This window comes from Leptodactylus fuscus, chromosome 4 (assembly GCF_031893055.1).
Source record: "Leptodactylus fuscus isolate aLepFus1 chromosome 4, aLepFus1.hap2, whole genome shotgun sequence".
Lineage (NCBI taxonomy): Eukaryota > Metazoa > Chordata > Amphibia > Anura > Leptodactylidae > Leptodactylus > Leptodactylus fuscus.
In genome coordinates this window covers 203,239,260-203,251,349 of record NC_134268.1, presented here as the reverse complement: position 1 = coordinate 203,251,349, position 12,090 = coordinate 203,239,260, and the positions used below count along the sequence as shown (strand labels likewise).

The window sequence follows — 12,090 nt, the reverse complement described above, 5'->3', positions numbered from 1 at the left end:
TGCACACCGCTTGCCAATGTGCTCAGTAGTCCGTTTCGGGGGGTCCCCATGTGGACCCCCCCCCGAACAGGTTACTGACGCAGATGTGAACGAGGCCTAAGTGCCACCCATAGAGGTGACAGACCGGGAGGACTTCAGAGATATTTGTTTCCAGTGGTCTCCTTGTTCATCTCACCTGCAATACAGACTCAAATAATGCATAGTGAAGTACCCTTGTGTCAGTGGCGTAACTAAGAATGGCGGGGCCCCGTGGCGAACTTTTGACATGGTCCCCCCGACTGACACCGAAGACCTCGACCGACCCCCTCCTACGCATTTCTGTGCGTTCTATTATGCCCCATAGTGGCCTCTTAACACAGTATTATCCCCCATAGTGGCCCCTGCACACAGTATTATGTCCCATAATGGCCCCTGCACACAGTATTATCCCCCCATAGTGGCCCCTGCACACAGTATTATCCCCCATAGTGGCTCCTGCACACAGTATTATGTCCCATAATGGCCCCTGCACACAGTATTATCCCCCATAGTGGCCCCTGCACACAGTATTATCCCCCATAGTGGCCCCTGCACACAGTATTATGTTCCTTAGTGGCCTCTGCACACAGTATTATCCCCCATAGTGGCCCCTGCACACAGTATTATCCCCCCATAGTGGCCCCTGCACACAGTATTATCCCCCATAGTGGCCCCTGCACACAGTATTATGTTCCTTAGTGGCCCCTGCACACAGTATTATGCTCCATAGTGGCCCCTGCACACAGTATTATCCCCCATAGTGGCCCCTGCACACAGTATTATCCCCCATAGTGGCCCCTGCACACAGTATTATGTTCCTTAGTGGACCCTGCACACAGTATTATGTTCCTTAGTGGCCCCTGCACACAGTATTATGCTCCATAGTGGCCCCTGCACACAGTATTATCCCCCATAGTGGCCCCTGCACACAGTATTATCCCCCATAGTGGCCCTTGCACACAGTATTATCCTCCATAGTGGCCCTTGCACACAGTATTATCCTCCATAGTGGCCCCTGCACACAGTATTATCCCCCATAGTGGCCCCTGCACACAGTATTATGTCCCACTGTGGACACCCATAAACAATTATTATACTCTGGGGTCTTTTCAGACCCCAGAGTATAATAATCGGAGACCCGGGGGAATAAAAACATAAAAAACTACTGTTTCTTACCTGTCCCCCGGCTCCTACGCGGTCTTCTCTGCTGCCTTCTGCGCTGCTGTCCTTGTTCAATGACGTTGGACGTCACATGACCCAGCCGGGACGCAGGCCGGGTTCATGTGACGTCAGAGACGTCAGGAAGGAGGCCTGTACAGATCGTGGAGTGGTAAGTAACAGTGTTTTTTATGTTTCTTACCTCTCCCGGTCCACCAATCATTATACTCGGGGGTCCGAAAAGACCCCCGAGTATAATGATAGCAGCGGTAGCGGCTGTCACCGGGCCCCTAATGTTCTGGGCCCTGTTGCAGCTGCCTCTGCTGCTATGGCGGTAGTTACGCCACTGCCTTGTGTGAATTAGCCCTAAAACTGCATCTGTTTGGCCTCTTTATGCAAATACCGCTATTCTTCTTGAAAGCTGTCCGTCTTCCTTATGGTATTCCATATTTTACTGTATGACTTTTATGTGAAATGCTACATTTAATATTTCCTATTCTGCGTTTCAGGTGCCTTACCAAAGATTTTGAAAAGCGTCCCATGGTGTGTGATCTTTTGGAACATACTTTTATTAGGCAGATTAGACATAATGAAAGAGCACTTCAAAAGCAGCTAATGGAATTCATAGATATCCACCAGCAAATGGGGATAATGGAGAAGAAGAGGTAAACAAACAGCGAGTCCTCAGTAACTCCTGTACACAGGAATCACCGCCATAGCGCTCTGTATAATCACTGCAGGCTGCACTAAATGGACTTTCATTACCGATCATTGTTGGACTAAATTACATTGGAAAAAAAATAACAAACTATTAAAAAAACAGACGTGGAAATCTAGTACAGTATACTGTACTGTGGTGGAAACACAGCAGAAAAAACATGTTGTTTTATAGACCCTGCAAAGAGACTAGCGAATCCCATCCACATATTGCGGAAAAATATGCACAGCGGACATGCGATGATTACCAAAACCAATGCAGTTTTGCAAATAGCAGCATGTGAATAACACCTATGGAAATGCCGGTTTCCCTATAGGTATAATAGAAGAAGAGCGTTCACAGTGGAAACCTCTACAGACTTGATGTATTGCTGCCGCGGTTTTTCCTGCAGTGATTTTTTGCTGCAGCTCACTATGTAGTGCCTTAGCCTAAAGAAGACATGTCTACTCTGCTGTCATGTCATTTCATGTGGAGTAGTCAATATTAGGTTAGAGGGAGTCTATCATTAGAAAAATTCCCTTTTGACTAATGGCATGTTGGAGTAGGCTTTAACATGGCTATTCTACACAGTCCAGTCACATTAATGTGACCTCCTGTCAAAATCCAGAATAACCACCTTTGGCAGAGCGGACCGCTGCGAGATGTGCAGGAAGAGAGGGGATGTTGTGATGATGTCACTGGGATGTTGAGCCATGCCGACTTCAGTGCCGTGGCCAGCTGCGCTAGGTTACGTGGTTGAGCATCCATGGCGCGAACAACCCGATCGAGGTGGTCCCACAGATTCTCAATTGGGTTCAAGTTCAGGGAATTTGCTGGCCAAGGGAGTACGGTAAACTCATCCTGGTGCTCCTCGAACCACTCACGTACACTGCGATCTTTATGACACGTCGCATTGTCCTGCTGGTAGATGCCATCATCCTGAGGAAAAACAATTCACATGTAGGGGTGAACATGGTCCGCAAGGATAGAGGCACACTTGTGTTGATCCATTGTGTCTTCCACAATGATGAGTGCACCCAGATACCTGATGACACGTGCCTTCTGCCATTGGTTATTTAACGTTGACGTCAAAAGTAGGCGGTGGTGACATTAATATGTCTGGACTGTGTACTTCTACCTTCCATTTTCTTGTGCTTCCCGCCATTTCTGTAGAAATCTGTTTATCACGATATACAAATTACTCTCGCTGCCCCTTCTGCCACTTTGGGTTCAGGCAGTGCAAACTGCACGCTTTGTCCGCAATTTTGCAGTGTTCTGTTACATGAGCGTACTGTTCCTGCAAAAATGGCAGACCAAGCATGTGCAGTCAGATCTGCTTGACCCTGTAGTGGCAGAGCCAACTGCGCATGCGCGAGATTTCATCCACATATAGCGCAGTGCGGATGCCTACGCAAGGCAGAAGACCAGGAGAAGCTGAAGAGGGGCGTGAACAGAATTAGCTAATGGACGGTAAGAAGTTATGATGCAGTTGTGCTCGGAGCACAGTAAGAACGCCCCCTGTGCTCCCTGAGCGTAATTTGTCTATCAAAATAAACACATTTTACAGAAACAGGGAGAAGAAGAGAATGAAAGGTAGGAGTAGGATAGCCTTCTTAAAGACTATTCTAATGTGCTATTAGTTCAAAGGGTGATTTTCTTATGATAGACTCCCTTTAAGGCCCCACATAATGAATCACAGCTAAAACACGAAGTGGAAAAAAACACATTGGAAAAACATATTGACACGCAGCATTTTTTATTCCCTTATTATATCTATAGGAAAAACGCTTGCATTTCTGCAGCTATAATTGACATGCTTGTGTTTCTGAATACGCAGAAGAATCTCATTCACTTTGCTGGTACTGCAAAAGGTAGTGTCTTCGCAACGTGGGGCCTGGTCCTAAAAGACACTTTCAGAGCATATAGTCTAAGAACTCTGCTTTGTGTTTCTCTTTTATTTCTTATGGAAATTTTGGAATACGTCGACAACCAGGCGTTACCATACCCTTGTTAATATGTAATATGTGTTCCACCAATTTCCGAACTGGTGGGATGGTGTGACAGTGTGTGGGACTAGAGATGAGCGAGTAGTATTCGATCAAATACCTCCCCACTATAGTTATGCGTGTAAGCGGCTGAACACCAAGGGGTTAAACGCATCAATGCGTTTAACCCCTTGGTGTTCGGCCGCTTACAAGCATTCCTATGGCGGGGAGGTATTCGATCGAATACTACTCGCTCATCTCTATGTGGGATCGTGTTTTATGCCAGGATACTAATACACTGAATGTAAATACTATTTGATCTCCCCATCCCCCACTAATCTCCGCTTGGCATATTTTTTCTAAGAGAGTTTGTGTTTATTCAAAGCACATTCCCCATCCAGGCCGCACCTGACATGAGCGCCTTGGCTATATTCTGCTAAGTATATCATTTGACTGTAAATGAGGCTCTTTTACATTGACACGGGTCCTCAGCGCTCTCTTCTGAACGAGAAAACAACTCAAAAGAATCCACAATCCATTTATTTCCCAGTCACAGCAGCTTACAGAGTCAATGGAAACATCTCAAAGTTCTAAGTTCTTGGTCTAAACTCATTTCCTGCACATTCGTGGCGGGGGATTGTTGAAAATCGTATTTACTTGAAGACCGTTTTATCCTTCGGGATATTAATACTCAGATTTTGGTGTTTAGGCATGAGAGGATTCATACCAAGAAAGGCATCTTCAGAGAGTCTATGACAGCCAACCAGAATGATGTGGATGACTTGGCAACCTTAGAGGTCCTCGATGAGGTAGGCTTCAATGGGATTTGTTTCCATTTTAATGTGTAGAATGTGTTACTATAGTAGTAATTCACAAGTAGGGTTGTGCCGAGCTTGAGATCGATTTTAAAATCTGATTTCCGATAATTTTCCAGCTGATCCCGATCGTGAATTTTGCTCGATCGCCAATCGGGATACGATCTTTCCCGTTCCTGATCGCTCAACTCTATTCACAAGGCTTTGGTGGCCAGATTTTAGGACATTCCACCAATGTCTAAGCAGTACCAAAGTGGCAGCGCCCTTATTATTCAGACACTTCTGGGTGGCAACATGAAGGGCTACTGTAGTCAATAGTCCTGGATTATACAACTGATATCTCTGGTGAGACAATCCCTTTAAGATCCATGAAATGTAACATCTTCTGGAAGCCCCATGTATAATGTCCAATCTTTGGTTTGTTGTATCACAACTGTAATTCGTGATTTCCATTGTTGCATTTCCCAAGGATGAAATTATGTGATTTTGGGCTTGACCAACTGGTTTGACAAGTTAGCTATTTCTATCAAAATCTAGGGGAAATGTCCTAAATGTCCAGACCATGTTGAGCGATAAACTTGGCAGGTATCGAGAACCTGGAATCTTCATAATGGGTGTTCCCATTGTGGACTCCAATAGTAGGGGAGAACAGGGGAGACCCTAATCCTGTAGATATGTGTGGGTTCTAGAGGTGTGGTCTATATCCATCAGACATTTATGGCCTATCGATAGGATCTGCACATATGTCTGAAATAGTAATGATGACTCTTTTTAGGATCAGTGGAGGTCTGAACCCCACCAAATGCTGAGAACGGTCAGAAGGGAACACACCCCCATTCTCAGGATCGGTGGAGGTCTCCGAGGTCCGACCCCCCCTACTGATCAGCTCTTTATCCTATCTCCAATGGATAAAGGATACAAACTTTCACAGTATAACCTCTTTTATCTAGGATACTACATAAAACAACTGACACTGGTGAAAACGATCTAAAATGTGGTCCAAAAAAAAAAAACTATGCATAAAAAACTCTGGCTCTGCATTTACGGTGACTCAATCTCAGTATATGTTTCAGTAATACTGATATGGTGTAATGTGTCATTTACAAGCTGTTCTTCATTGTTACAGAATACTGTGACGGACCAGCTCCAAAAACGTTACAACAGGGATCAGATTTACACCTATGTAGGCGATATCCTCATTGCGGTCAATCCATTCCGAAGTTTGGATCTCTATTCATCACAGGTCTGGTGATTTTACATATTCCTATATAACTATATGGAAGTTTTGAATTTGAATATTTAAAATTCTAAAATCATCTTCATACGAAAATATTGTTTTGTTGATATTAAAGAATCTGACCTTGTTCGATATTGTGTATATGTACCGTATATATTCGAGTATAAGCCGAATTTTTCAGAGCAGTTTTTGTACTGAAAAAGCCCCCCTCGGCTTATACTCGAGTCAGCAAAAAAAAAATATTTTTTTTTTAGGGGGGGGGGGGGGGGGTCTATGACCAGCTGCAATATCAATGTACAGAATCTCCCATAAAATAGTGGGGGGGGGGGGGGAGAAGCTTTAAAAAAAATAAAAATAACAGTTATAAATCTCTCTTTTCCCTAGAATACATATAAAAGTAGAAAATGACTGTGACACACATACACATTAGGTATCCCTGTGTCTGACAGTGCCCGGTCTACTGAATATAGGGGATCTGCAGTGCTCCTGTTCCGTCGGGAAGGGGTTAATAGGAGCACTGCAGATCCCCTATATACAGCCAGGCTGAATTCCAAGTGGGGGAAAAAAAACAGTCCTCAAGCTCAGGGAAGGGGCAGACAGACAACCAAAACACCCCCTCCTGTTCCCCAGCAACTACTGCACCCAAAAACTCCCACCATTTTAATTTTTGAAATTTTCCAGTAGCTGCTGCATTCCACCAGAGCCCCCCCCCCCCCCCCCCCGGCTTATACTCGAGTCAATAAGTTTCCCAGTTTTTTGTGGTAAAATTAGGAGCCTCGGCTTATATTCGGGTCGGCTTATACTCGAGTATATACGGTAGATTATTCAAAAATGGTTACAGACTTACAATATGTGTCTCCAGGGTTACGGACTACTGAAAAACCATGTCGTCTGTTCCCGCAGTCGTACTTTATTCTGTCTTTCCCATACTTCTTGCTATCAGATGTAAGTTAGTAAGAAGTAGGTGAAGTTTGACGGGACAAGATGGTAGGAAATTGTAAGCCTATTCACAAAATTTCAAAGGTTTCATGTAACAATAAAAATAGGTTTGCAATGCTATACAGTTTATGGCCCAATAAGTCAACTTCAGCCTGTTCTGTCTGTTCTGTTCAGCCCATGTGGTTGCTGTAAAGCACATCTCTAAGTGCTGTTAACAGCTGCTCAGTCAACATGGCCGCCCCCAAAACCATGTGCTAAAAATAACGTTGAAAAAAATCTACCATAAAAATAGAAGATGCAAAAAGAATCTTCTATCTAGGGTTAGACAAGGCTCCATTTGTGGCTCCGTTGCAAAAGCTGCTGAAAATCCAGAGGACTATTCTCTCTGCCGATTTCAGTATAAAAATGGCAGAAACTCGATGAACACCTGACGGACCCCATTATAGTCTATGGCGTTCGTGGGTAAACCCTGTTTTAGCAGTTAGCAGCCAGAAAATGGCTATAACGAAAAGATTACAAAAAGTTGACCTAAACACTGATCTATAATAACTTCCCTGGTCACTTCGGCCTGATACTGATACAACTGTAAATTTTGGGTGTCCCTTTATTTTGCACAGTTTTGCAAGCCTCATCTTACAATGTCAATTCTATTTTTGCAGCATTCAGAATCGTACACCAGTGCGAAAAGGACCTCCAACCCGCCACATATCTTTGCTGTTGCTGATATAGCTTATCAGTCTATGGTTACTTATAATTCGGATCAGGTAAGTTCTTACTTTTCCTTACTCTTTTTTTCTGTTAGTTTGCTTGTTTATACAAGAGTTTGTACAGGGCCCTAATATAGTAGTGTGCATGAGACCTAAAAGTCAGCTAAATTTGGTGTAATTTGTGGAATAAACCAACCACTTAATATGTAGGGGGTGTCTTGATGCCAGATGTTGAGATTAATAAGAATCGGACATATTGGATTTCAACATGCACAATCCCTTGTTCTCATAGAAGAGTAGGATAAAAAAGCATTGACAGAAACAATATAAATTGTGATTGTTTTGTTGAGCACTGGTACATATGTTCTGCCATGTTCTCCCCGTATCGCCCCCGTTGATCACACAGTAGTCTGCGCCTGCGCGTTGCATCCTTTCCTCGCCCGCCCGCTCCCTCCACCTTCCCCCAGTGCTAGTGTCTCTCCTCACCACTTGGAGGTGCCAGACACAGGGTGGAGGCTCTGCCAGCTGCACCGTGGACTTCGCTGCCTTGGGATTCTTGGAGCAAGTTGTCCTCAGACAGTGGCAGCAGTACCCACACTTTTAAGGTTAATAACGTGCAGTTGAGAAAGAGCCTGAAGGGCTCAAAACGCATTGTGCAATAAAGTTCTTCTTTGCATCCACTTGAGTGAGCACTGGTACTCTTCTGCCCATCTTTCTGAGAGGGCTGGTCCGCTACTTACATGTTCTGCCATGTATCACAGTACTCATGACAACTAGAGTTGAGCGATCGGGAAAGATCGGATCCCGATCGGCGGTCAGGCAAATTTCACAATTGGGATCGGCTGGAAAATGATCGAAAATTGGATTTTGAAATCTCAAGATCGGGTCAACCCTACTGTATATATAATATAAAATTAGGGTTGAGCGATTGGGATCAGGAAACATTGGATCCCGATCGGCGATCGAGCAAATTTTCTGATCAGAAATCGGATTTTAAAATCGATCCTGAAATCTCAAGATCGGGTAAACCCTAATGACAAAAAATGAATGGGTAAAATTGGCGACATCCTAAACCACATTGGGTGGATAGCGCCTTGGACTTGGCTGGGAACCAATCTCAACAGTGGTAAAGTTAGACATTGTTTTCTTTAGGGATTGGTTGTTATATAAACAATTTTTGTTTTATGTCAAGGAACATTGATCAGAAATGCGCCCATGTGAATGTACCCTGTGTATCTCTGGCCAATCGCACTTCTGTATAATGGATAATATACATAATATAATTTATTTATATTCATATAGTTACAGTGCTTCTTATTTCAGCAACCAGTGCATTAGTTTCTTTGCAAAGCATGTCTAACTAGGCTAAGGCTATGTTCACATCTGCTTTGGAGACTCCACGGCGGTGTCCATCTGGAAAATGGTGGAGGAAAATGTCCTACGAAAATGGCTTTTTCCTCCGTCAATTTCAATTTTAAAATGATGGACCCCATTATAGTCAATGGGATACATCAGACGCTGTGTGTTGCTGTTATTTTAGCGGTCCACCTCTCCATTGTTCTGGTTGGTCCTCCGATGGAGCAGAACTATGGAGTGTGTAGGGTGAGCCTAGTATTAATGTTAAAACAATCCAAATAAATTCTGTTCTTGCAATTTTAGTGCATTGTGATTTCTGGTGAGAGCGGTGCCGGAAAAACGGAAGGGGCTCATCTTCTGGTCCAGCAACTCACAGTCCTTGGAAAGGTGATATCATGTTTTATATCTTCACAATGTAAATAGTGATGAGCAACAAAACCATGAATACGTGTTATATCCACTGGGGTCAGGAGGACTACTTTATAGTGTTAAATAGGCTCTTGTACCAGTAGGAAGATGTATTAGTCATTAGAGATGAGCGAACAGTAAAATGTTCGAGGTTCGATATTCGTTTCGAGTAGCCCCTCAATATTCGACTACTCGAATCGAATATCGAACCCTATTATAGTCTATGGGGGGAAAATGCTCGTTTCAGGGGTAGGCAATGTTCGATCAAATTATATTTACCAAGTCCACGAGTGAGGGTCGGGCTGGATCCTCCGAGAAGTCTTCTCCTTGCAGCGTCCCCGCAGCATCTTCCGGCTCTTCATTCACTCTGCCAGGCATCGGGCCTGGGCAGAGCCAAATGCGCATGCCCGCACTACAAGCGGACATGCGCAGTCGGCTCTGCCCAGGCCCGATGCCTGGCAGAGTGAATGAAGAGCCGGAAGACGCCGCGGGGAAGCTGCACGGAGAAGACTTCTAAAGGTAGGAGAAGAACCAGCGTTGATTGGCCGACTGTATAGCATTCAGCCAATCAATGCTGGTTCTGCATCGAACTTTTACATACGAATAGCGAGTGGTACTCGATCGAGTACGAGTATTTCGAATACCATAGTATTCGATCGAATACCTACTCGATCAAGTACTACTCGCTCATCTTTAATCCTCAGCAATCAGAAAAATGGGGCCTGAATGTTCCCCTGCATCCTCCTTGTGCCTGACCCCAGTGTATAATAGGTGGAGGCCCACCTATAAAATATATTTATATTCACCTATGTGCCTGGGGACAGTGTTGACATGGACACGTTGTTTAACATGAAGTTATGACACTTGGCATATCCATGTGACCTCAACCACAGGCCTCAGTGGTGACTCTGAACACCACAAGGAGGTCCAAATGGGAAGGTGATTTGGAATGTTTTTAGCTATTTATGTTACCTCCCCTAAGCCTCCACCCATTACAATCTAGGGTCTAAAGAACAATTTGGAATATTTGGTTGGATGCTGGCTCGGTACGAGTTGTTTCGCCCATCTCTAGCCTCAATTTTCCTGATTGCCGGGGGTCCAAGGGTCTAAAGGGTCCTTAGTGATCTGACACTTATCCTGTGTTTGTAATAGAAAAACATCCTTTAAAGGGATCCTATCATTGGATACCCTTTTTTCTGACTAACATGTAAGGAATAGCCTTAAGAAAGGCTATTCTTCTCCTACCTTTAGATGTCTTCTCCACGCTGCTCTTCGGTAGAAATCTGGGTTTTCTTCGGTATGCAAATGAGTTCTCTCGCAGTCCCCAGCACTCAAACAGCACTGAGGGCATCCCCAATGCAAATGAGTTCTCTTGCAGCACTGGGGGCGGTCCCCAGTACTCAAACAGCACTGAGGGCGCCCCCAATGTTGCGAGAGAACTCTCCAGTGCTGCCTCCATCTTCTTCAGGAATGGCCTCTCCCTGTGTCTTCTTCCATCCTGAGTTTCAGTCTTCTAGGCCTCAGGCAGAGCCGACTGTGCATGCATTGGCTACAAGAAAATGGAAGCTGGTGTAAGTGGTCATTTTCTTGTGGCCTGGGTATGCGCAGATCTGACTGCGCATGCCTAGAAGATTGAACCCCAGGAAGGAAGAAGACACAGGGAGACCCCGGTCCAGAAGAAGATGGAGGCGGCGCTGAAGATTTCTCTCGCAACATTGGGGATGCCCCCAGTGCTGAGAGAGAACTCATTTGCATGCTGAAGAAAACACGGATTTCTACCGAACGGCGGCGCAGAGAAGACAACTAAAGGTAGGAGAAGAATAACCTTTCTTAAGGCTAATCCTACGTGTGATCAAGAAAAAAAGGGTATCCAATGATAGGATCCCTTTAAGAAGGTGTGACATATCAGAGGGAATGGACATGCTTACTCAATTCAGAATTCTTTTTTTTTTTTTAACCTGATGGTGTCTACAAGAAATTGTATAATTTGCTGAATTTATTATAAAATGTAATTAAACTAGAAATTGTAAATCATTGTTTAAACACTTCTTCCTCCGGGGAGACTTAGTACAGAATCCTTTGTAGAAAATCAACATAAACAAAGGCTTTCTTCATGCCTGAAATTTACCTAGTGACTCTATGGGAATTTCCATTGCAAAACAGTCTAATTTCACTTTTACCAAATAAATGATATTTGTCTAGCTGAGCTCTTTAAGGGAAAGCGATGATATTTGTTCGGATTCATGGAAAGCGCGGCTCATCAAAAGAGGAAATTCTTCAAAAATGATCTTCATCACAGAATAGAATATGATAAGTTGATATCATTAGTATAAAACCCATCTAAATAGTATAATTGCTGACAGATAATTATCGTAAAAGAAATCATTGTAATCCTTATGAATCGGGATTCTTTGTAGAATAATACAAATCTTGTCTAATCTTGGATTTGTTGGTTCATCAAGGGAAATTATGGCAAAACCTGATTTGCATGAAAACGTTGGTTGTTATGTATCGGAACTGCATATACGTGTAAGGATTGCACAGTGTCGGACCGGGGTGCCTATGGCCCAATAGCAGAATTCATTCCAGGGACCTGCTATATAGCTAAATGCAAATATTATCTGCAAATTCTAAAACTGCACTGGCACATATTATGTTCAGTATTAACTTGCCCGCACCTTGGTTCATTTCCGTCCTCCGGTCCTCTTACTAACCTGTTGTCTCACTCTTGGCTTAGTCTAGGGCTCCATGAGTAAGATGATTGGTGATG

General features: G+C 43.9%; 1 protein-coding gene across 2 annotated transcripts in view; it reads left to right on the top strand.

Annotated features, from left to right (window-relative positions):
* Positions 1 to 12,090, top strand: part of MYO3A (myosin IIIA) — a 151,793-nt gene that overhangs the window by 51,807 nt on the left and 87,896 nt on the right. For both annotated transcript variants that reach the window (XM_075271731.1, XM_075271730.1), the window contains 5 exons: positions 1,686 to 1,841; positions 4,568 to 4,667; positions 5,800 to 5,916; positions 7,509 to 7,613; positions 9,216 to 9,299. In XM_075271731.1, the coding sequence (XP_075127832.1) occupies positions 1,686 to 1,841; positions 4,568 to 4,667; positions 5,800 to 5,916; positions 7,509 to 7,613; positions 9,216 to 9,299 (562 nt within the window). The remainder of the gene's footprint in view (positions 1 to 1,685; positions 1,842 to 4,567; positions 4,668 to 5,799; positions 5,917 to 7,508; positions 7,614 to 9,215; positions 9,300 to 12,090) is intronic.